The sequence below is a fragment of the Balearica regulorum genome, chromosome 6, assembly GCF_011004875.1.
Source record: "Balearica regulorum gibbericeps isolate bBalReg1 chromosome 6, bBalReg1.pri, whole genome shotgun sequence".
Lineage (NCBI taxonomy): Eukaryota > Metazoa > Chordata > Aves > Gruiformes > Gruidae > Balearica > Balearica regulorum.
Window position 1 is genome coordinate 42,068,544 of NC_046189.1, and position 23,090 is coordinate 42,091,633.

The window sequence follows — 23,090 nt, forward strand, 5'->3', positions numbered from 1 at the left end:
GAGGGGAGAGGAACGGAGTGTGGAGCGGGTGAAGGGGACGCTCGGGTGACGTCTGACGCGTGCAGAGCATCCCGCGCGTTTCCGCGGCCGGCGGGGCACGGGGGTGCCCTGCCCTCGGTGCGGGTGCTCGGCAGGGGCAGGCGGGGTCCCCTTGCCGGGGGGTGGGGAGGGCTCCACTTGGAGGGCTGCCCTGCTCTCTTCCCCGCTCCTGCGGCCGCCCCTGCGGAGGGAGGGATGCTCGTCCCCCGTCTGCCGCACCCGCATCCCGCGAAGCACAAGTGTGTTTTGCTCGGAGGCTTCTGAAGTTGGCGTGTTTTGGCCCAAATACGTGTTTGTGACGGGGGTTTTGCAGGCAGGATCGTCGCTGCGTTCGGTGGGGGCTGCAGAGCCCCCGCTGCCCCCTGAACCGTGGGGGAGCCTGCGGCCAAAAGGAGGGGCAGCGCTCGCACGCGACGGGCTGGGGGCAAGAGGAATGTAAAGAATCTCCATCGTGTCACTCGGCTCCTTCCTGCCGTGCCCGGATGACCGGGCTGGGGACCGACATCGGTGAAGATGCTCTCGCTGCAGCTGACCCGGAGGCGTCTGTTCCTCTCCTTTTCTTTTCGAGTGACCGGCTGGAATCTCAGTTACGCTTTTCCCCAATATGAGCCGTCCCTGATGGTGTCCTCGTGCCAGAAGTTTGGGTGGGTAGATTGAGTGGCGTGCAGTTAGCCTGGTAAGTAATCATCGGGTCTTTAGAGGGCACCACGGTGACCCCTCCATCTGCCTTGTGTGTCGAGGCCATCCTGACGAGGGAGAGGTCGGACTGTCACGTTTAACGTGCATCTTTAATAGCGTTAAAGAATCAAAATGAGTCATTTCCATTACAAATTTTGAAAATAGCCCTTTTTGTATCCAGAGGTGCCGCAGGGAGAATTTTAAAAGTTGGAGCTTAAAACTTAGCGTGGCTCCAAAAAATTTCCTGAACTTCAAATATGCGAAAGAGCGGCTTCGTAGCCGTCATTTCTTTCAGCTTTGCGACGGCGGTGCTGGAGCCGGAGGGGTGAAGGTTTTGCAGCTGTGCAATAAAACGGCAAGAAACCGAGAGGAGCCCGGGGAAGCCTGGCACAGCAGCAGCTCAAACAAAGCAAGCTGTCCTTGCGTCGAGGGGGAGCGGGGCTTGGCCAGGCCTCCTGGCCAGAAAAAAAAAGAGAAAAAAAAAAAAAAAGATTAAAAAATAAAAAAGGATGCAGCAGGGAGAGCGATCTCTCATCTGGCGGTGCTGCCACGCACGGACAGTCTTTCCAGCTTGCAGGAGCAGGAGTATGTGGCAGGGGGAAATTGCTGCTTCAATGTTTCTGCTTTGGTTTGCGTGTAATATTTATTGCAGGTGTACTGCAAAGCTGTGAGGGCAGAGTTAATTGTGGGGCTGCTCACAGGTTTCCTGCTGAAATGCTTCTTTTTGGTAAAAAATGCTTCTTTTTGCTTGCAAAACCTATGTAAAATTGGAAGTCCCTATGCACTGTTTTTAATTTTTTTATTTTTTATTTCCTGGTAAGCTTAGAGCATATTGGAGAAAAAAAACAAATATAAAACCTTAAAAGTGGCAAGTCAGTGCAAAGACTCATTCATTGTAATGTTCTTTTTTTTTTAATTTTTTTTTAATTATTATTTTAATGCATCTCCAAAATTGTGAAGAACTGGAATGAAACTCCGAAGCCCTGTACTTTCCTCCCTGCCTTACACCGAGCCAGAAGAGTCACTCAAGGTCGTTTCTTTGGAGAAGGGTCGGGTAGCAAAGCAGTCGATAGGAGTTCTTACACCGTGCCTTGGGTTGAGCGCTGCCCGTAACTCGGGGGCGGTTGTAAAATAATATTTGGTTTGTCTATAACCTTTGAGCTCTCAGTCTCGATGCCCTCAGAGCAGAAGCAATCGTACTTCATGTGCGCGACTCCGCAGCTGAACAGTGCAACACCTGATTTTACTGCAGCTGTGGAGGAGGGGTTTGTGACAGATTCCCCGGGGATCCCGTGAGCTCCCGTGCGAGCGGTGGCAGCGGGACGGTGCCGTGGGAGTGGGAGGAGGGTCCCCCCAGCCCACCCCTTGGTCACCTTTCTTCCCCAGTGTTTTCTTCCCCCCATCTGCAGTTCGTGGCTGTTTCACTGGACTCGGCCGCGTCCCTCAAGTACCGCCTTGTCTTTAACTCTCTTTTTTAATCGCTGTTCCATCTGCTACGATGTCCGTTGTAGAAGAATTTTTTTTTTTTTTTTTCCAGCATAATCCTTCACCCTGCTTTGTCATCCTCTCCCGGGCATTGGTAGGGGGGTTTGGCTGGGCGGTTCGGACTAAGATTTCGGGGCAGGTCCGGCCGGGCATTCCTTGGGAGCATCCGTGGAGAAGTGCCACCCGAAGCCAGAACGTTTAGCACAGCGGCAGCGGTGACTGGAGAGCAAAGAGAGGAGCCCAGGGCAGAACTAACCAGACCTTTCGAGGACTTTCCCCAACCCATTAGCCTTCCTAACGAAGCCTGCTGCGTCCAGCTCCTAATTGCGATTCGTTGGCTCTGACCAACGGGGGCGGTGAGGCTGTGGTGGGGCCGGGGGCTGAAGCCCGTCCCTCCTCGCCCCGCTTACGGGGGTGCTTTGGCGCTGTGCGTGGGGGTCGGTCTTTGTACGGAAGAGAAGAGTCCTCTCTAAAGAGAGAACAAACAAAACCCTGCAGGCAGGATATTTATGCAGATGTGCTCTAGATGTTTCTTGGCTCTGATGTCTTTATCTGAAACCGCACGGCGTGTGCTGGGGTGGGGTAGCAGAGGCAGGTGTGATAAATCTGAATTTTCACACACAAAAATTAAAGCACGTTTCTTAGCCGGAACTTCAGGGCCGTGAAACACACGATTGTTTGTTTGGGATTAGATGTCCTTCAAATCCAGGCACCGTTCAGGGAAAATTTTAAAAATAGAAACCAAATCCTAAGCGAGGCACATAATCCGGTTTTGCTCTGTCTGCTGCCTTTTGCTTTTAGGCTCCCATCTGCTTCCGACCCCCGTGTCCGGGGGCTCGGCCATAGCTGCACCCCTTGCACCCTCGCTGGGGGCTGCCCAGGAGAAGTTAGAGGGAAAGATATTCTGCTGCTTCCTGCAGGCGTAATCGTGCTCCCGTGTCAAAACACCTCCCGTTCCAAGCCAGCCGTATTGCTCAGTACGGGAAGTTTCACACCGGCTCAAAATGTTGGGAATGATGGAAGTGCACCTCAAATAGTGAATTAACGTGGGGGTTTGGCTGCGTGCGATGAATACAACGGTTTGTAAAGCTTCTTTTAAAAATCTGAGTAGCAAATAATGGAAAAATCTATCATAAAAACAATGACCAGGGAGGGCTATAATGTTCTGTTCCTGCCTATTCATAACGGGGAGAAGAAATAAAAGGCGGAGCGGGAGCGTTTGGGCAGGGCTGTGCTGGGTCCCGCGCTCCTGACGGACCAGGGATGCGAGGCGCACCAGCCAGAGCGCTGAATTCGAGGTGTTGGCTCTGGGTTTGATTTTACGGGCTCGTCATGCAGCAGTTTGTTAAGCCGTGGTTTACGGTGCCTTAGTGGGCAGCAGTGACTGAGCAGCGACGGCATCCCCTTCTCCGGCTTCCTTGCTCGGCGAGGGCACGGCGAGCGAAAAGCTGCCCGGAGATGGGTTCGGGGCCGGTGTCGGTGGTTGGTACCCAGCGCTGGGGAGGGCTGTCTCACGCGTGAGCCGGTGACTGATCTGACCGCTGCCGCCTCCCGCAAGGAGGTTCTGTTTGGGGGGGTGGGCCCGGAGGTGGCTGTGAGCCCTTGTCCGTGCTCACGGTGTCGCAGCACGGGTTTCGTGAGGTTTTGAGTGGCTTCTGCTTGCCAGAGCCCCGAGGCGCGCTGGCTTCGTCTCCTCCTGGTGCGGCGTGCTGCGGGTGACGGCAGAGCCGTCGCTGGCGTCGGCGGCCCGTGTCCTTCCGGGGCTGCTCTGCTGCTGAGCCGCGGTCGCAGTAAGACGTGCGTTAGAGAGAATTGACCCCCGCTCTGCAGGGCCAGCGCGGGGCTGGACCGGGGTTTGCCTCCTGCGCCCTCGGGGCGGTGCGGAGCGCTGTCGGGGCTGCGGGGCGCTGTCGGGGTGCCTCGCGACGGCTGTTCCAGCAGTGATGTCTGTCTCTCTGTCTCTCCCCTCGCTGTCCAGTCCCGCCAGACCCCGGAGGGCGAATTCCTCCCGCTCGATCAGCTGGAGCTGGACGTGGGCTTCAGCACGGGGGCCGACCAGCTCTTCCTCGTGTCCCCGCTCACCATCTGCCACGTGATAGATGCCAAGAGCCCCTTCTACGACCTCTCCCAGCGCAGCATGCAAACGGAGCAGTTTGAGATTGTCGTCATCCTGGAGGGCATCGTGGAAACGACAGGTGAGTAGAGAAAGCAAATGCTCTGTGAAACGGATGTCGCCCCGCAGGTCTTACCATCCGCCTTCGAAAAGTCGGGTGCTTCAGATCGCCCTTTAATCCAACGACACGGTCAAATCTTGCAAATGCCTTGAGACAGCCGAAGTTGTATTTCCCCACAAAGTGAAAATGTTGGAGGGATTTTTGGCGATGTGTCTGTTACCAAGGCGATGCACTTCGGTGCTCCCAGCCAGGCGGAGAAGCCTCCGTCGCGGTCGCGGCCGTGGCTGGGCGGCGCAGCAGGCAGGGGATGCGGCGGCGGGGTGGGTCGTGCTGCGACACCGATGCTGCGGCTCCGGCCGGGGCTGGGGCAGATGCTCCCGGTGCCAGCGAGTGCCTCCCTGCGCTTCCCAGGCTGCTGCTCAGGGGGATGGTCAGAATATCTTGGACCACGTTTTGCTCCATGTGCCGGTGTCCCAGCGTGTCTGTGCTGGGCTGCTTTTCTAGCGCAGGAGGCAAGCTGCGGGCTGCGGCGTTCCAGTAACTCAGCCAGGTACTGGGGGAGGCTGGGGGCAGCAGGGGTGAAGCGTCCCTGCTGTTCAAGAAAAACCCCCCTGCTATTTCAAACCCCCCTGCTATTTCAAGCCCCCCTGCTATTTCAAGAAAACCTCCCTGCTACAAGCGTAGCTGGCCGATGTAAGGGTTTCGGGGCTGACATGCAGACTGGAGGTCTCCAGGTTGTTGTTGGTTTGGTTTTTTTTTTCTAGCAGAACTGTTTTAAACCACAAACGATTGAAGAAAAGGCATTTTGTAAATAACTCCTTAGAATTTGAAAACAGAGCGGTGTGTTTGTACGCTTTTGAGTTTATTTTTGTAAATATTTCAGACTTAGGCATTATACACAGAACAGCAACAGAAAAAGGTGGGAATTTCTGGATCCATAAAGCCTAACTTAAGCTTGTAAATTTTGTGACCTAGTTTTATAAGATGAGATGAATATTGTGTAAAATAGAGCAAAATGTGCTCTATCTTGATAAAACGTGGAGGGATGAAAGGGTTTTAAAGTAAAAAAAAAAATCTTTAAAAATGTGACTAAATGCAAAAGGAGGAGAGCACGGAGCTGGGGGGAGCTGGGCTGGAGGAGAGCCGATATCGGCGATGGCCAGAGCACGTAGATGTGCCGCCGGCGGCGAGGAGGAGGAGGAAGAGGCGTTGGTCAGGCGCTGGGGGTTTTTGCCATCCGTGGCACTGCTCACCGGTGACTTCCAGCACGGAGCTCTGGCTGAGCCCGGCTCAGGTGAGGAGAACAAGGACAGGCACCAGGGAAGGGACAACCTCATCTAAAGGATGTGCTTTTCTTTTTTTTAAAGAGAGGAGGGGTGGACACTTAGTGGGTTTAAAACTGGGAGGAAGTCAGGACCCATCTCTCTGTCCTGGTGCTCTTCCAGCAGATTCGTCATTACCGTTTCCACCTCTCCTATCGTTCACCTTAAAGCCGAAAGGCGTTTGGCAAGACCCGAGGTCTCGCGCTGGGAACGTACGGTGATCTGTGCACGCGAACGCGTGCAATTTGTGGTTGGGAATGTACATCACGTATCGAGAAGAGAGGTTTCATATGGGCTGTGTCCCTGCGTACCTCCGCGCAGTGGAAGGGACGCAGGTCAGAGGCAGTTTTCCGAGACGTTGAGCCCGGTTCCGTGAAGTGCGAGCGCCGGAGCTGGGCTGGCTGAAGGTGAGCACGCACCCGCCTCGTCGCTGGGGCTGCATCTGCTGCAAAACGGGGTTCTTCTCCTTGCGGGAACAGCACGTGGCAGAAATCTTCCAACTGAGCTCTCGGAACTTACGGCTTGCATCTGACAGCCCGTGGCCACCCCGAACAGGAGCAGTAATTTGAAGGGGATTATTAGAAATGCTAGAAAATAATTTGGAGCTTACCCTGTTGGGTGTTTTGTAGATAAAGCCGGGAGGAAACTTGCTCTGTGCTTTCTTCCTCCTCGGTGTAAGACAGTTGCCCGCGCTCGCTGCAGCGCGTACGTGACGTCAGAAGCACGACACGAGTCTGAAATGTCTGCCGGCGTGGAAGGAACAGGATAACTTGCGGTTGTTTGGGAACCAGGGTGCTATTTTTGGTTAGGTGGAAAAACGATGCTTGGATTTTTGTCTTGGGTAGTGGGCGAGGAGGTCGCTCATTCGAAAAGGCTTTTCCGATTCGTTTCGATTGCGCGTGGCCGTGGCTGGCGGTGGTGGCGGTGGGTCTCGCGGGGGCTGCGCCAGCCCCGCTGATCTGCGGGTGGTTCCGGGGAGCCCTGCGGATGATGAGTAGGTAGCCCGGGGGAAGGAAGTAGGTTGGCGGAAGATCAGAGAAGCCGTGGCTGATTTGCAAGTGAGCCGAAGTTACAGCTGCGGGGACCGAACGGGAGAGGGGTTTCGGGGTCCTTTGCATGCCTGGCCCAGCGGAGCCCAGCAGGAGCAGGCGGAGGTCAGAGGGGTTGCAGGGAGCGAGGTCGCGTTGGGTGTGGGGTGAGTTGTGCTGCCAGCATCAGCCCCGCCGATCCGATCCGATCCTCGAGGCGACGCTCCCGCCGGCCCTCCAGCCCTCCCAGCGCCCTGGAGGTCCCTGCTGATGGCTCCGTCTCAGACCTCGGCTGCGGTGCCTTCTGTTCCGCGTTGGGAAGGACGATCGCAATGTTCTGGTGATTCTCCTGGGAGGTGATTCTCCTGGGTGAAACCCGTGCAGGTGGGACAGCAGCCTCCGGAGAGAAGTCTCTCCCAGAACCCTGTTCTTATGATGGGTTTGGCTGGCATCCCTGTAAGAGAGATGTTTACTGCAGAGTGAAGAGCTTCCTACCTTCCAGCCTAGAATCTGCCTTTGTAGCAGTTATCCGTTATTCTCCTATTGATTACTGCATGAAAAAAATCATCATCATTTTGTATCATTAAATTGAATTGAAATTGAATTGGATTTTGAAACTCAGAAGACTACATTTCAGTGCTAGACCACAATGAAAATGGATGAATTTGTAGGGCGATGCAGTCCTGGCGTTTGGTTTCTTTCCAAAGGCCAGAGCTCCGAAAGCCAAACTGAAGCCGGGTCGTGACGCGCGCCCCTTCCCCTGCTGACGTCATGGCGGCCGCATCCCTGTGCTGCTGCAGACCAAGGCAGCGTTCTCCTGGGAAACCCTGCCGGGGAGCTGGGTTTTGAGTTTAAAATTGGACTCCAGCTCTGATGCTTCCCTGTGAAAACAGTGAATTTCACTCGGGTGTCTCCGTTCCCGAGTGAGGAAACGTGCCCTGAGCAGGGGAGCAGTTTTAGGAGAAACTTCCCCCCAGCGCCGATGTGCTGCTTGGCTCCTGGGCCACCTCTCCTGACTTGCCAGCCAGTTCAGAGGGGCTGATAAAATAACGACATAACGTGGCTTCTGCGCGTAGTCATTCGGCAACCTTGTGATACCGCCAGTTTTCTAAAGCTTCTGTCATTTGGTTGGTTGGTCGGGTGGGTTTTGGTCTTTTTTTTTTTTTTTTTTTTTTTGGTAAAATTGACTTGAAGAGCATCAGTACCATGGAATTAAATAGTTTTCTTGCCCCGGCCAGAGGACTCACGCTGTTTGGTCCCCCGCAGCGGAGCAGCCCCTGCCCGGGGTAGCAGGTCCTACCCCCACCTCTGCCTACCGCAGTTTGTAGCCTATTGAACGGAAAAGGCTTTGAGAGTCATCAGAGTCCTTCAACTTGCCGAGTTTAAGGGGGATGCTGGTGCTTTCAGCCTACATTCCTGGTTTGTTTTTCAAGTAAATTATTTTCTGCGTCTGCCTGAAAAGTGCTGTGAAATTGTGCTCAGATCTACAAGAACCTCTGTAAAGAACCGGGTTACTCACGCGCCTCTCCTGCCTCCTCCGGAGGTCCGCTGGCCCCAGCGTCAGGAATTAGATGGCAAGCGAATAATAATAAATAACAAAAATATTTATTTCATGGCACTTGAACAAGTCCTAACAGCACTTGTTCTGTTTGCACCGACATGACAAACGCTGCCTTTAGTCTGGAACTGAAGGAGGCAGAAATTCCTGTAAAATAAAATAAATGCAGACTTCAGGTTGAACAAAAAAAATATAATTAGAGAATTAAAGTCATTGGGGTGGATTTGGGGCTCTCGACGTGCTTTGAAATGCTTCAACCTTTAACTATTCCATAAGTCACGATGTCAGAATGCAGTCGGCGATGCCGTCGCGTTTGCGCGGGGCCGTGGGGAGGCACGCGGTGTCGGCGGGGATGCTCCGGACAGCAGCGCGGTTTCAGGGCGAGTGCTGGGAGGGAGCCCGGTTCCTTCGCGTTCCCCACGTTACTCCCGTCCCAGCCCTCCGGTGTCGCCGTCTGGCGCGGGCGCCTTGCCAGTTATAAAAGGCGTTAGTAGGTATTGAATATTTCTCTCTCGAGTATAAGCTTGTATTTATAATAAATAGGGATTTAGGAGTCCTAACAGCATTTGATCGGAGGCAGCTCAGTCTTTTGACAGGGACGTGGAGCCTCTCGGGTTTCCTTAGCAGGTGCCTATGAAGAAGGTTGGTTTTTTTCTTTGACTTTGTTTTCTGCTTTAATCAGTTGACTTTTGATATGCAATGTTACCAAGGGATTTAGAGAATTAGTAAATATGTACAATAAATCTTGTTTTGACTGTCTGCAAGGACAGTAAAGATTTTTTTGGAGAAGTCTAATGAGTTGTTTAAGCAGGATCTTCTTGCTTGTAAATCCCACTTGGCTGATTAAAATCACCATTTCCGATGCCTTCTCTCATTAAATCATATAAAAATGACTTCTCATCGATGCCTCCCAACTTGATTAAGTTAATTTACTGCCTTGTCACTGAAATTTTAATTTCTGGAAATGTAAATATTTCTTTATGCTTTCCTTACCCTCCTTAATCGCAGCTTTTGGGTCGTTTAGGTAACGACACGTGGAGGGGGGGAAGCGGAGCATCCCTGGAGGGAGGGGACCGGGGGTCCTCTGCCAGCCGGCTCCCCTTCCCCGAGCCCAGCTGGCCCTTTCCAGCCAGCCCTTTCTTTTAGGAAACAGGAGCAAAGTATCTCAGCAGACGGGTATTTTTATTTTTTTTCAGGAGGCGACGGATGCTGGAGGTCAGGGTGGGTGGCTCCTGGCTCTCCCCTCTGCCTCCCGCGTGTCCCGCAGACTACCGCTCGCGCGTGCGGAGGGCTCTGGGCTCGTCGCGACGCCAGACCCAGGAGCTTTCCCAGGGCAGGCTGGAGGATGCTCAGCGCTGGCTCTGGCGTTGGCTTTCTCTCTGTTTTTTGGAGTGTCAGTCAGCCATGGGAGAGTTTCACAGCAGAGGTGTTCAAACGGCTTTTCAGAATCCGAAGATGGTTATGATTCGCGAGGGTAATTGCTAATCATTTAGGGTTATTTTTGATATATATTCAACCCCTCCATTATTTTGATAACGTATAATTTTGAAGAACACTCGAAGCGTTTATTTTCAAAACCTATTGTCCTGATTTCACATTATTGTGATGGAGAATTTTCAGCTCCGTTGTCAGCAAACCTTCCCGGTGGTGTGCATGGGGAGAACAAGTTTTGACCCTTGGGCTGGATTCCCCTCCTGGGGCTTTGCCCCCGCGTGCCTTTGGCCCTTTACAATCGCTGTGTTGTCCTGCGACTTACCGATAAGCTGCTGAAATTGCTAAAAAAAAAAAAAAAATGAACAGTTAATAAGAACCTGAAACGTACAGAAACCTGGCAGGAATGGTATATGCATCCATTTCCAAAACTCATTAAATGTTATTTTGGAAACCTTTTAACATCATCTTCTGATTAAAGAAATCAAACAGCCTGCCAGGCTTTTTAATTAAATAAATAGAGACGGAATCAAAGGCATATTCCACTGGTTTTACTTTTAAAAACATGAGTAGCTTGAATTATGAAACTGTGGGTCTCCGCAGGAAGGTTTCCCTCAGAAACAGATACATGGGAGTGATTTCAAAACCGAAACAACCTGAGTGAACAAAGAACTGTAATACAGATCTGAAAGCTAACATGATTTAGATAATTTCTAGGCCTATTTAAAAAATGTTTTTCCTGTGCATTATTCTCAAGGTCATTTAGTTTCAAAGAAACCCCCAAACAAATTTGGCAGCTTTAAAGGTGGAGCATAACGTGTTTATTCTGGTTTTGTCTTACCCTTTGGATTTTGTGCCGATGTGGGCAAAGTGTTGTGGGCAGAGGACAGAAGAGGGGGACAATGCTCTGGGGGTAATGGAGCAGCTGACCAGAATGGAAACGTCGCATCCCTTCAGACTTGGTAGACTTTGCAAACTATACCTTGTTCAACCTCTCGCTCTCCTTCTCCGTTGCCTTACGGTAGTTTTTGTGACCAGGTCTTGGTGTTCATAAGGTGCCATCCATCTCACAGTATCGACAGGACAGAAATTCGGGCAGAGGGGTAGAGTGAGGAGCTCCAGGTCAGAGCTCAGCGTGGTGCGTGCCGGCATTGCTGCACCATCAGCGGCTCCTCGCTTGCTCTGGGTCCGTCCGTGTGAGGATGGCATGAAGCTGCCAGTAGCTTGGGTCTGGTGGAGGATGGACCTGCACGTGTGTCGTGGACCCATTCGTATGGTCTTTGGCAAGGGGTGAGGGGAGTCCTCATCTTCGGCATGGGTGGGAGGGGACCGGGGTCTTGGGGACCCCAAGCCCGGTTTCACCCGGGATAACTCGATGGATAAATTCGCTTAGAAATCCTCTCTCTGAACCACTTCTCTGCAAAATATCGCAGAATCACAAACGGTTGAGGTTGGGAGGTACCTCTGGAGGTCATCTGGTCCAACCCCACTGCTCAGGCAGGGCCACCTAGACCCGGTTGCCCAGGGCCATGTCCAGGCGCCTTTTGCGTATCTCCAAGGAGGGAGACTCCCCCGCGGTTCTCGTGCTGAGACATCAGTGCGGTGTGTTGGATGGGAAGGTGACGGGAAAAGAACAATTCAGCAGTTCTAATGAAAGTGGCTTTTTTTTTTTTTTTTTTTTAGCATGACCTAAACATGACAAAGCAGTCATTTAAAAATCTTGTGGTCTTAGCAGTTCAGCACATCTTTTTCCAGTGCTGCCATTATTTAAAATCTGTTGGGGGGGGGGAAACCCCAGTATTTGTTGGTCACGCAGGCAAACGCTGTCAAAGCGAGGATGTGCTGAAACTGGGACCTTCATCGCTCGGCTTCCCTCTGCCCCTCCTGCGGCTGCTGCTCAGGTGCAGCACAGCCAAAGGGCTCAGCTGGATCAAAAAAGGGGAAAAAAAGCTTGCTTTTTTTTTTTTTTCTGGAGCAAAAATGTATGGGTTTGTGTGCTAGTTCTCAGGAGGCACGACCGGGAGAGAGCAGTTTCGGTAACTGCATCCCTTACATAACTTGCAGCCGCTGTATTTTGGATAACGCATCCCTCCTCCTGCGTAAGGCAGCAATTCCCCAAAGTACTGAATTTCACTGCAAAAAGCCTTCGTGGCTCTTTCTCCTTTTTTTCCCTTAGATCTCTCTGGAGATAGAGGAGAGAAAAACGGTAGTGGTTTTAATCTGGGGCTCTGCAGGAGCTTTCCTTTCACCATATATAATCTGGATAACTGGTGATTCATCAGAAGTCATGTCTTTGCAAAATATACTTGTTCACGCTTAATCAAACAGAATACATTCTCCTTGAACAAGCCTTCTTGTGCTGATCTTCTGCTGCGTGCGCTGGCACAGACGGACCTCGTACCATCAGCCTACACATCCAATTCAGTTTTTTCCGTGAATAAGTATGGGAGGGCTAAGCAGGAGCTAGTGATCTCTGGGGGAGTGACATGTGCAATCAGCCAGAAAACTCAGGAGCACTAAAACTTGATCTCTGATATAAATCTGCACCGTGCCTCCAGGAAATCGAACGTATCTAAGAAGAAAAAATATGAATAGCCGGTTCCCCGTGAGCTACGTCCCTTCTGCAGCTGGAGGCGCTTGGGTTTGGCTGGGGGGGCAGGATCTCCCCGGTGGGGCTGGAGGCCAACGTTAACGCGTGCCGAGCCCCCGCGGGTCGGAGCTGTCGTGCGAGCGCTGGTTGGAAAGGTGTGGAAGGGCTGGGGTTGTCCAGGGAGCAAAGGCGACGAGGTTGCGCGGGGCGTTTGCTGCCTCGTGCTGCGGCGCCGGGCAGGGAACGCTTCGCTCCTGTAAACCCACGGGCAGGCAGGGACGAGGAGATGCTGCTTGCTAAATATAGACCCGAATTGCTCCTCTCTGGGAGATTCAGAGACGGATAAGAAAACCCTACGGTGCTCAAATTGTGCTGTTTCTTGCCTATTCTTTTTTCAGTTGAGCATCAAATGGAGATCTTAATTTTATTCTTGTCCTCTTACCATCGCCGCCCCTCCCGGGTTCTAGAAATGATTTAGCAATTTTATTTTTGGTGTTTCTGGACAGAAAAAAAGCTTTGTCTACAATAGTCCCGGTTGTGGGTCTGAGAGAAGATCGGCTTAAAGACCCGTTCAACCCACGTGCGTGTATGGGTTGTGCCGGCCTGGGAACCTGAGCCACCACGGATCCGAGGGACGCTTTGTTTAAATCCCAGTTGCTGTGTTTGCGTGGAACGAGCACATCTGGGCAGCAGTGGGATCCCCCGGTGCCCGGGGGTCCGTGGGGTTAACCCCGAGTGGGGGGCTGCCTGGGGGGGGGACTGACCCCCTTGGTGCCGGACACCCCCAAAATCCCCGGGGGTGAGAATAAAGGATGGAGGCGTTCATTTCTGTGCTGCTGCGGGGACCGCCCTGGAGCCCAGGCAGGGGGTTCCAGCCAGGCTGTCGCCTTGGATGGAATTTAACGGGAATGAAATGGAAAAGCTTCTGTTTTCTGTTCGTGCAGCAGGTATATTCCTGCTTCCAAGAGCTGCACTTTTTAGCCATTTCCTCATATATTGCATCTTTCTCAATTTTTTTCCCTCCAGTTTGTTAATGTTACTGTGAAACAAATTTTAAAAGTTGTATTCTTGCAGCAGTCTCCTACCCCGCAGCCCCGTTCCTCCGCCTCGGAAGGAAATTAGGCCCGTTTGACCTGATTTGCTCTGACAAATCCATTTTTGCCCGTGCTTGCAACATTGCTATCTTCTAGCTGATGAGAGCGGTTTGATTACTTGGCGCGGTGTTTCTCCGTGATTTGAAGTCGGCGTGACGGGGCTGTAATTACCCGTCCCCCCGCCTCTCCCTGCTCTCTCTGCCCTCGCCCCCCTCGGCGGGTCTCCGTGCTGCTGCCCCTCCGTGCGCTGGAAGGGCGGTGGGCGCGTCGGGCACCGTCCACTTCTGAGGCCGAGGAGGAGCAGTGGCGTGGCAAATCGGCAAGAGGATTTCGTGATACCCAGGGGTGAAAAGCAAAGCTGGAAATAGCGATAGTTCCTGGGAAAGGCCTGCGGCTGGGAGCAGGTGAAGCTCTTCTAGCTTGACTTCAGTGTGTAAGCTGGGATTAATGAGCGTTGCGTTGCTGCAGAACAAGGGGTTAGAGCAGCTCGTGCTTGGCCGTGTTCCTCTGTTTCACATAATCGGAAATGGTCATATTTTCAAAATTAAAAAATTCCTGGTACCTTTTCGTTACTTGGAAATTCTGGAGGGTCACTGCTGAGCATCAGTATCCTTTGTTCTCCAGATGGCTTTTCTTGCTATGACATCTTATTTGTTACAAACCTAAAAGTTTTCACTGTTTTGCCTGAGAAGTCAGCTATGAAGACACAAAATTCTCATTACCAAACAGTCACTAGCTAGATCTAGTAATCAAATCCTAGCCCATTCACATAATTAAGCACAAAACTGTACGGTTACCTGTTGGAAATATCCTCAGGGGCAAGGGGCTGCCTCAGACGCGGGCTGCAAAGCGACAGCGATCGGATGAACCACTTCTTACCTTCTCTGCTCCTTATAAATCAGGGCTGGTAGTTTGCTGTGATCTTGGCAAGCGTAGCTGCTGCAGCTCACGATTCGCAGCCTTCTGTTTGTCGTAGTATATACACACAAATTTTAAGCGAACCGTCCTAATTCAGAAGGGCATGGACCAAACGAGGCCGTGCTGTGGATCAGTCCCCCAGGCCCTTGGCAGACAGCTGTACTATTGTAATATTATAAGAGAAACTGCAAAAATACTCTTTAGGAGTTTCCAGGATGCATCTGAAGTCTCAAAGATTTGGATGTGTTCCCAAGAGGAAAGTCAGTGGTCATTCTCTATGTGCTTTTGTTACTAACAAAGACTTTCCATTCTCTTTAACTTTTGCATAATCACTTATGTAGACTTTTTAAACTTGTTAAAAATTGTGTGGGTATTTTATTCTACATTGAAATCACTGAAGTGTCAGTATTTCACAACCCTTCCCAAGGCTGTTGATGACATGAAGACACTAGGATGATTTTCACCTCTTAGAGAGTCTCTTGCTGCTTTTTTTTTTTTTTTTGGTTATCAGGTCGTTTTTGTTGACTGATACTGGACCAGACTGTAGGGTGATCATCACAGAACCGTAGAACGGTTTGGGTTGGGTGGGTGATGCTTCTGTTTTCTAGGGCAGGGACTGTATCTGGGTGCTGTTTGCACCCAAGCAAACCTGACATTGCTCGCAACGGCACCAACAGTCAAAATCGGACCATGCCTTTGAGGCACAGAGTGCCCTGAGATACCTGAAGTTACCGGCTTTTTCTGAAGGACCACCCGTATTTTCGCCGTAGGTGGCATGTCTTGGCAAGTCTCAGGACATTGGTGAATCCTTCAGGATAACTCATTGGAGTACCAGTGAGAATTCAGCTTCCAGGACTAAGGAGGAAAAAGATTTGTGGTCCCAGTAGAAGATGACTATATAGGAGATAATAAAGGCATGTCTCCAAACATATCAATAATGTACCTTGCGCAGAGCGTTCAATGATACATTCTGTATCTTAATTTCTACTGTAGGTTGTTATTTGGTGGGAAAATACATGGCCAGTATCTAGAGTTTGTTTCATTCTGGGAAAAGAATGACGTAAGTAGCTGCATTTCACCCTCTTTAAATGTAATCTGAGCTCCTCCCAACCTGGGATCTTAAATGGAGTACATGCACCAGTCTATAAGGTTGTGGCCTTCCCCATGGGAAGGATGGAGGGACGCGTCCTCTGGGATGAGGGAGGAGGGGAGGAAGGGCAGGCAGGACCGTTTGAGAAGGCAGACACAATGAAATTAAACCCATAAAACTTAGTTAAGATAAAGAACTGTCTGCTGACTCTGTTTCTTGTTGGGCTGCATGTTATTAATCATGGCCTTGCTTGTCGTCATTGCTCTCGAGAGCTGCGTTTGCGTAGCCTGGCGTTCCCTTGGTTTGCATCTACTGGGAGCTGCCCGGGAGGATGGTGGGCTTTGGGTCATCTGAGTCCTGCGATGCCTGTGGTGGGACAGCCCTAGGGAGGAGGCTGGGGCATGTCCTGGGTGAGAGCCCAGACCGCACGGGTGGCCCGCTGCCCCATCGGCTCTGTCCTCACAGCCGAACCGAGCCCCTGGAGCTGCCCCGTTAGAAAAGGAACGTGCTCTTCTTTGGGAAGGAGGACAGGACCCGCGAGCAAGACATGAAACCTGCATCCTGCACATCCTGTATTGGTGTTGGAATTCAACTTGGAAACTATTTCAGTGTTGGAAATCATGGGCACAGGCCATGGGGCTCGCAGAAGAAAAAATACATCTTTGATGAGATACTTAGCTGGAAAAGCAAAACAATGAGCCAGCGCGCATTTCCTGGCCACTGCTGGGAAATAAGGAGAGGTTTACTCTGCCGTCTCAGAAAACGAGTACTTTGTCACAAAAATTCTGACTTTGAGGTTGAGATTGCAATATTTTTTGTACGTTTAACAGTCTTGCTGGGTGATCTGTAAGATTTCCAAAGCCTGGTTGGACAAGGAGGAAGGTTTTCCTCTAGACCCACCAAAGCCAAACCTCTGGGGAAGGTTCGGCGTGAGCAGCACGCCGCATCATCTGCCGACGCGGAGTGCCGTTGTACTGAGCGCGGCGCGTGCTTTTTCTGGATTAACGCACAGTGTCGGTCGTCACCGTTAAGTACCTTCTCCGAGAAGAGAGCTTTGTTGTGCTTGTGACAAAGGGAAGGTTTGTGGTCGGTATTTACACACCCGCTGGTTTGGAACCCTTTAAGATGTATCCTGGAGCATCCGCCTTCTGCTAAGCGTGGGTTTCAAACACCAAATATTGTCTTTTTAACTTAACGTTGAAGGAGGAGTATTGTGCTAACTGCCGCCCCGTTCTCTGTGGTCTGAGGTACCAGCTCACGCGGCAAAGGAAATGTTTTACCTTGTCGCACAAATGTCCCTGTTTCAAGAATCTGATGTTAATAAGTTTGTTTTCTGCATGCTGTAAACGTGAGCGCCCGTACACTCCTTGTTCACAAGTAAGCTAACGTGTCCCGCAGGAGAGGAAAACCAACAGGCTGTTCCTGTGCTCGTTTTGTCCTTTTTAAAATCATCTTAAATGTTCCTGGGGTGGCGGGCACAATCCGTATCACAGTTTGCTGAGGTTTTTCGTTCTGTGAAATCTGCAGAAGGCTGGAGAGCAAGGGCGAATTGAGGCTGTGCTCCAAAAATGGACTTAATGTAAACGCAGTGATGAAAAGACAAATACGTGACAGTCAAATTATGGAATGTTCATGTTCTGCCTTTGTGTCAAAATAATAAAAAAACTAAATCTGAGAATGAAGGTTTTTAGCAAAGTGACTAGATCATTGTTCGTTGAAGTAGCACAGCAATTTTCTGCTTTAATGACGCACCGTTAGGCGACTGGTTTGAAACCATTCCCGGTGCGTCCGCCCAGTCCAGGGCGTATACCAGGGGGTGTATTGACAAGAGTCACTTTATGGAAAAGAAGAGAAAAATGTCATTCGGTGGGAGTGGCGGAACATAATACACAAAGGGGGTGTTTGGGACTAGGACTGAAGTCTCTTTCTGCACGCTGCTGGATATTGTAATATTGCTGTGAAGCATTTACTCATAGTTGTAGATACTCGTTAAGCGTACTGTGCATAGTGAACGTCATTATTACGCTTATTTTAATGTTTTGCATCCCGCGTCACATACGTGTCATTTGATGCGTAACAGTTGTGCTGACCGGGAGTTACGGTCTATTATTCCATTTTTTGCTTGTTTGTTTGCTTGGCATGAAGAGAGACTCCAGCAGTAGCTTTCCCGGAGTGGTTTCTGTTTGGAGGACAGCTCTCCAACAGCCCAAACCTGGTTTCGGAGCTGCTATCCCACCTCTCCTGGGAGGCAGGCTCAGTTATGGCTGGTTTTTTTCTTCTATGTTTTTTTTGTTTTACACTTTAGTATACGGTGTTGTCGATTTTTGCATAGCTGGGTGGCGGGCAGAATGGTTTTTTCCGCACTCCCGCACACTCCAGCGGTCAGGAGGGAGCAGGCTCTCCTTGGAAGGCGTACGAGCTCTGCACCCTCATGGCGGTGGCCGATGTCTCCGGGGCTGAGACGGGGTCTCTGGTCCCCAGGGTGCTGTGGAGCAGCGGGGGGCTGGGGCTGCTCTGCTTTAAAGAGAATATTTTGTGTGAAGTCTTAGCCATTATTTTTATGTAGCAACTTATTTCCTCTCCTTAGTTAACAGATCAACCAGCAATGCAGACTTTCCCTGGACAGTTATCCTCAATAAATTATTAATGATGTTGTCAGGTTTTTTTTGTCAGCAACCAATTGATACCTCTTAAATCTTATTTAATTTCTTTAAAATCATATTCAGCAGGATACCTGCCTGCAGCAGATGTTCTGTCTGCTTAAAGCCTGGAAGAAATGCCCAGCTGTCTTCTCCATGGATACCTGTTACTTGTCCTGGATACCTTTATGCTCAGTATTCCTTATTTAGAACACTACACGATGGGAGGTTTTTACTAACTATTTCAGCTCCCTCCTGGGTGGTTCCTCATTCACTTGCCCTCCTAAGGGGTCATAAATTGCAATCCAAAAAACCCCCATACTAAATACCCCGGAGACCCCTCCCATCAGCGTTCTGCAAGCCGAGAAGGGGCCCCTTCCAGCATGGCTTCTGCGTGCAGGGTGCTGAAGGACACTTAATTCTTCCGAAAGAGCTTATCTGGGGTTTGCTTCCTCTGAACCGACCTGGCGTACCGGGCTGCTCAGATGTGGCTGGGGCATGCGCTGCTCGGGGAGGGCAGGGATGGAGAGCCCGCCCGGGTGGTGCTGCGCGAGGGGCTTTTCCGCTTACAACTGCAGGTACTGAATAAATGACGGCAACGCTCTCCCCATCAGAAACCTGCGGGCTGGACTGGTCGTCGGTGTAGGGATTGCTTGTCAAGCCAAAACTCGTAATCATCAAGCAAAAGGTGTGTTTCGATGAGATCTTACAGTTGCACTCAAGAAGTAGCGGAGGTGGGGTTCTGCCGAGAAGGCGGTGGTCCGGACGTGGGGGGATGCGGCGCCCTCAGCATCTCTCGCTGGTGCACTCAACGTGGCGATTTGGTGTGACCGTAACTCACAGTTTCTTCCCCAAGGCTCTCTGTGAAGGCTTGCTGCTGCGGGTAGTGAAAGCAAGCTGCGCCCGTTCCCGGGGGTGGAGAGCTGGTGGAACTCCAGGATTGCATTTCCAAAGGGCTTAAAAGGCTTTGGCTGTGCAATTACCGTCATCGCTGAGCAGCAGCGCCGGATGGACATTTTTGAAAAAAGACTTCATTGCCATATAATCCCAACTTCTTCCTCGTGATTAACTTTTCTTTTGCCTTTTGGCAGTTTCTGACCCGAGGGACTCTTTGGGGAGCGTGCGGGGAGCAGGCTGCGCTGGCCCGAGCGAGGGGCTGTCTGTGCGGCGGCAGGGCAGCTGAGCATCGCTCCCATCCCAAGGCAAACTGAGCAAAGCAACCCTTCCCAAGCGAATACCTCCGGCCTCCAGCACCTCCCGGCTCTCCGTAACTGGGTTACCAAACCTGGGGGTTCATCTCCAAAGGGAGAACCTCAGCAAAGGTTTGTTCCTGCATCCGCAGATGAGGGGTAATTTGCAGCCCGGTGCTGCAGCTTTGCACTAGCTGCGGGGCTCGTGCAGCTGTAGGGGCAAAATGTAATAGCTGTAGTTTCCGTTTAAAGCCTTGTTATGTGCCTGGCTTTTTTTGGTCAAGCCAAGGTGAGATTTAAGCTAAAGAGGGCAGCTGGTTTTGCTGTGTGTGTTAACAAAGTAAGACTTTCACTAAGTGCTACTTTTAACTAACTAAATTATAATAGAGTTGTTTGGCAGGAAGGAAGGGGGAAAGGCCTGTTGTGGGTAGAAAGCTGTGATGTTTGGGGAGAGCCATCCGAACTGGAACGAGGAGCTCCCAGAGTTTAGGGAGGGGAGAACTGTGCTTGGGCTGCAAACAGCGCAGGGCTGGGTTGGGGCGAGCGGGGTGCTCTGTCCTGGCTGTCACCCCCTCCTTTCGGGGGCTCTTCCCTCCCTGCCCCTTTGTGCTGGGCCGGTGGGGCTGGGGGAGCAGCTGGAGGAGCCAGCGGTGAGGAGGACCGCCGGCTGCATCCCTGCGGGCACGATGCTCCTGGGGCTGGTGGGACGTAGCCCCCTGCCTCCCCCCTCCCCGCAGGCGGGGGCCACCCTGCCTTACAGAGACACGGTTTGCGTGAGTTATTTAACACTGATCTGGTACTGGAGGCATCCAATAAAGATTATTGTCTTGGTTTGTTATACTGAATTAATCTTGAAGTCAGAAATAAACCCATTAGCAAATGTGACGGGGTTCAGACGTTAATGCAGTACTGATAAATGGCAAACTATGGCTGCATAAAAAGTTTATTTCAAAAAAAAAAAAGTTGAAGAGAAAGGAAGGTGAAAAACAGGCGTCTGATATTGCGTCCACAATTCTCCGTCCTTTTCTGTTCCGCTTGTGCAAAATTTCCAGCTACACTAGAAATAAAGGAGGTACTGAGGAAACTTGCCTGCACGGTTATCTGCAGTGGCCGCAGAGCTGAGCGCTCTTCCCCCGCCCTGCTTCTGGCGTATCGCCTCCAGTGAGTAACGGACCTGGGGCAGGCTGGGTTCGTGGCGGTGCAGAGAACTTTTGTGCCTGTGTACGTCATCACCGCTTTGGTGGAAGATGCTGGGAACAGCTTCCTTCTCCGGTGGCGTTATTTATTATAGGTTCATTGCCTTTTCTTTCTTAGTAACTCTCTGTAAGTCTTCAGCTTACTACTTGAGGACTGATAAATCGTAAAACTCAGCGCATAGCAAGCTGAACCCTTCTGCTTCGAGTAGCGGTGTGTAAAACCTTGCCGTTGCGGGTCAGTTGGCGTAAGGCTGGCAGGCTGTGGTGGCCAAGAGAAGGCGCTGGGTCAGGGTGCTGGGTGCTCGGGGGGGGGTGCTGGGAGGGCAGGGTGCTGGGGGGGCGACTGGGGGGGGCCAGGAGCACCCGGAGAGGAGAGCGGGTGGGATGCCGTGGTCCCGACAGCGCCCGGGGGAGGCACCGAGCCGCCGCCAGCCCCGGCTTTCCGCGCACAGTCAGACCTGTCGCCAAAATTACATTTTTCCCCGTACTTCAGTAAATTCTCATTTTCCGAACCAAGGTTAGGAACTTTTATTCTTGTTGGGAGATCTGCGTGCTCACCGACTGCCTCCCTCCCTGACGGGGTCAGAAGTGTACTTTAGCTGTAATTTTCTGCTGCCAATTATTTATAACTTTCCAGTCAATTAACTTCTAAGACTGGAATTTTTCATGCTTGGTCTTTGCTTGGAGGAAAATATATTTTGGCGAGTTGGTATACAAAAAAATAACTTTTTGTGGATTACGCGTTCATGGGACACAGCTGCATGTTCCTGGCCGGTACTGACAGCTCTCTCGGTAGGCAGGGAGCAGAAATGCAGCAAAAGAGGTAGAATTAACAGTGCTAAAAGAATTTTTTTTTCTTAATCTGGCCTGATTTTGATCTCCTATCACATATGACTTGCTAGAGTTTCTTAATTGCCCGAGGATCCCTAAATACTAAGAGGCGTTTCGTGTCATGAAGCGCGATTTCCGACATATTTCTGTGGGAAGATGTTTAGGAGCTCGTGGAATTCGCCTCAGAAGTTCCAGAAAGTTTAACTTTTCTTAAAAAAAATTGTCTGATATCTAACAATTAATTTCCTGGCGAACGTTAGGAAGAGCCTTGCTTGTTGTTTGATACTCAGTGTCCACAGCGCAGATGCCTTTTGGTAGGAATTACTGGTTTAGATGGCTTTTGTAAACGTGTGCTCTGCTGGGGTGAGGGCGCACGTTGCTGCTGGCCGGGTGTTTGCTAAGGGGCTTTGTGCACCGTGTTGGTTCTTGAGAGATAAATGTGCAATGTGCCACGCCACTGCCAAGGTGACACGTGATTGTAGGGGCTTCAGAGGGGTCTTTGGTCGTCGTACTGTAACTGCTGCCGCATTCAAAACCATCGATAAATGCAGTAGCCGGGTACCTGATGTGCCCTTAGGTGCCTGGCCTGATTTTCACAGTTAAATACAGCCCTTGGAAGAGTTATGACCAGCCTTTACTATTTCCTGTCTGCCTACGGTGTGGAATTTAAGTATCTGAGAGGTCACCTGAGTCTGGAGAGCTTTCTTCTGCACACTCAAGCTCTCCCGTCCCCTTCCCAGCCTGCCCCAGACCCGCTGGACCTGAGCCCCGCGGCACCCGCAGCATCCAGCCACGGATGGATCCATCCTGGCGGAGTGGCAGGGCACCGGAGGCGCGGGGGTGGTTTCCTTCGTAACGCCGATACAGAGCTCAGCCCCATCGTCTGTTCCCTGGGGGAGAGAAACCCGCGTTTCCTGAGAGCAGATAGGTTCTGGGTCGGTGGTGGTATCGCAGGAGCAGCGTTCACGGGCGGCGCTGTCCGGCAGCCGCGAGGAGGGAGCATCCCTGCTGCCCGCGATGCAGGCAGCCCCCGCACCGCCCAGGGACGGTTTATCACAAAGATATTAATTTGTGCGTGTAGTTTATTAGCAAAAGTCAACATTCGTGCTTTATCAGGGAATTCAGTTTGGATCGTGATCGTCGTGGCCAAAATACTTCCTCGCATCTACGGCTTATTTCATTGGCGGCTCCTGCAGAGTTTTCCAGTGATGCTCTTGGTACGTGCCGTACCTCGGGACGCCAACGGCACGTCCTCCTTGAGGCCCTGGTCTTCCCTGAGCCCCAAAGTGTGAAGTGTGGGAAGAACCGTGGGGATTACTTCCTACCTCGTAGCAGCGGGGCGGCAGCATGGTTACACACCCCGGCTGGCCGCTGGAACGGGCACATCTCCAGCACGGTGATTTGGCACTAAAATATTGCAAAACAGAGACAAAGTCAGCATTTTGGGTTTTCCCCAGCAAACCCCTTAGAGTGTGTACTATTTGCATTGATTTATTTTTTTTTTTATGAGCCCTCACAAACGTCACTGCCCAGAGCTGCTCGGCCGGGTCTGTGCTCTGAAGCCTTGGGATCGATGCTGCCGAGCTTTTCTGTGCTGTGCCTGGACTTCATGCTCAAACTATCGCGAGCTGTGCTCGGCCACAGGATGGCCAGCCCCGTTATTTTGGGTGTCGGGGAGCGCTACAGTCACGTAAACCCACAAAATCCAAGGCCGAGGTCTTCGCGTCTTCGCCATACAATGGGTCCTTGAATCTTTGTCATTGTTTTGACAAATACTGAGCTCAAAGAAGCCTTCTAGGAAAGAAATGAAATAAACCTCTGACAACA

General features: G+C 51.4%; 2 protein-coding genes across 2 annotated transcripts in view; both read left to right on the forward strand.

Annotated features, from left to right (window-relative positions):
* Positions 1-23,090, forward strand: part of GALNT13 (polypeptide N-acetylgalactosaminyltransferase 13) — a 205,012-nt gene that overhangs the window by 173,923 nt on the left and 7,999 nt on the right. The gene's annotated exons all lie outside the window — the stretch shown is intronic.
* The window catches only part of KCNJ3 (potassium inwardly rectifying channel subfamily J member 3), a 46,599-nt gene that overhangs the window by 1,486 nt on the left and 22,023 nt on the right, over positions 1-23,090 (forward strand). Inside the window, exon 2 of the mRNA XM_075757379.1 lies at positions 4,181-4,397. Coding sequence (XP_075613494.1) covers positions 4,181-4,397 — 217 coding nt within the window. The remainder of the gene's footprint in view (positions 1-4,180; positions 4,398-23,090) is intronic.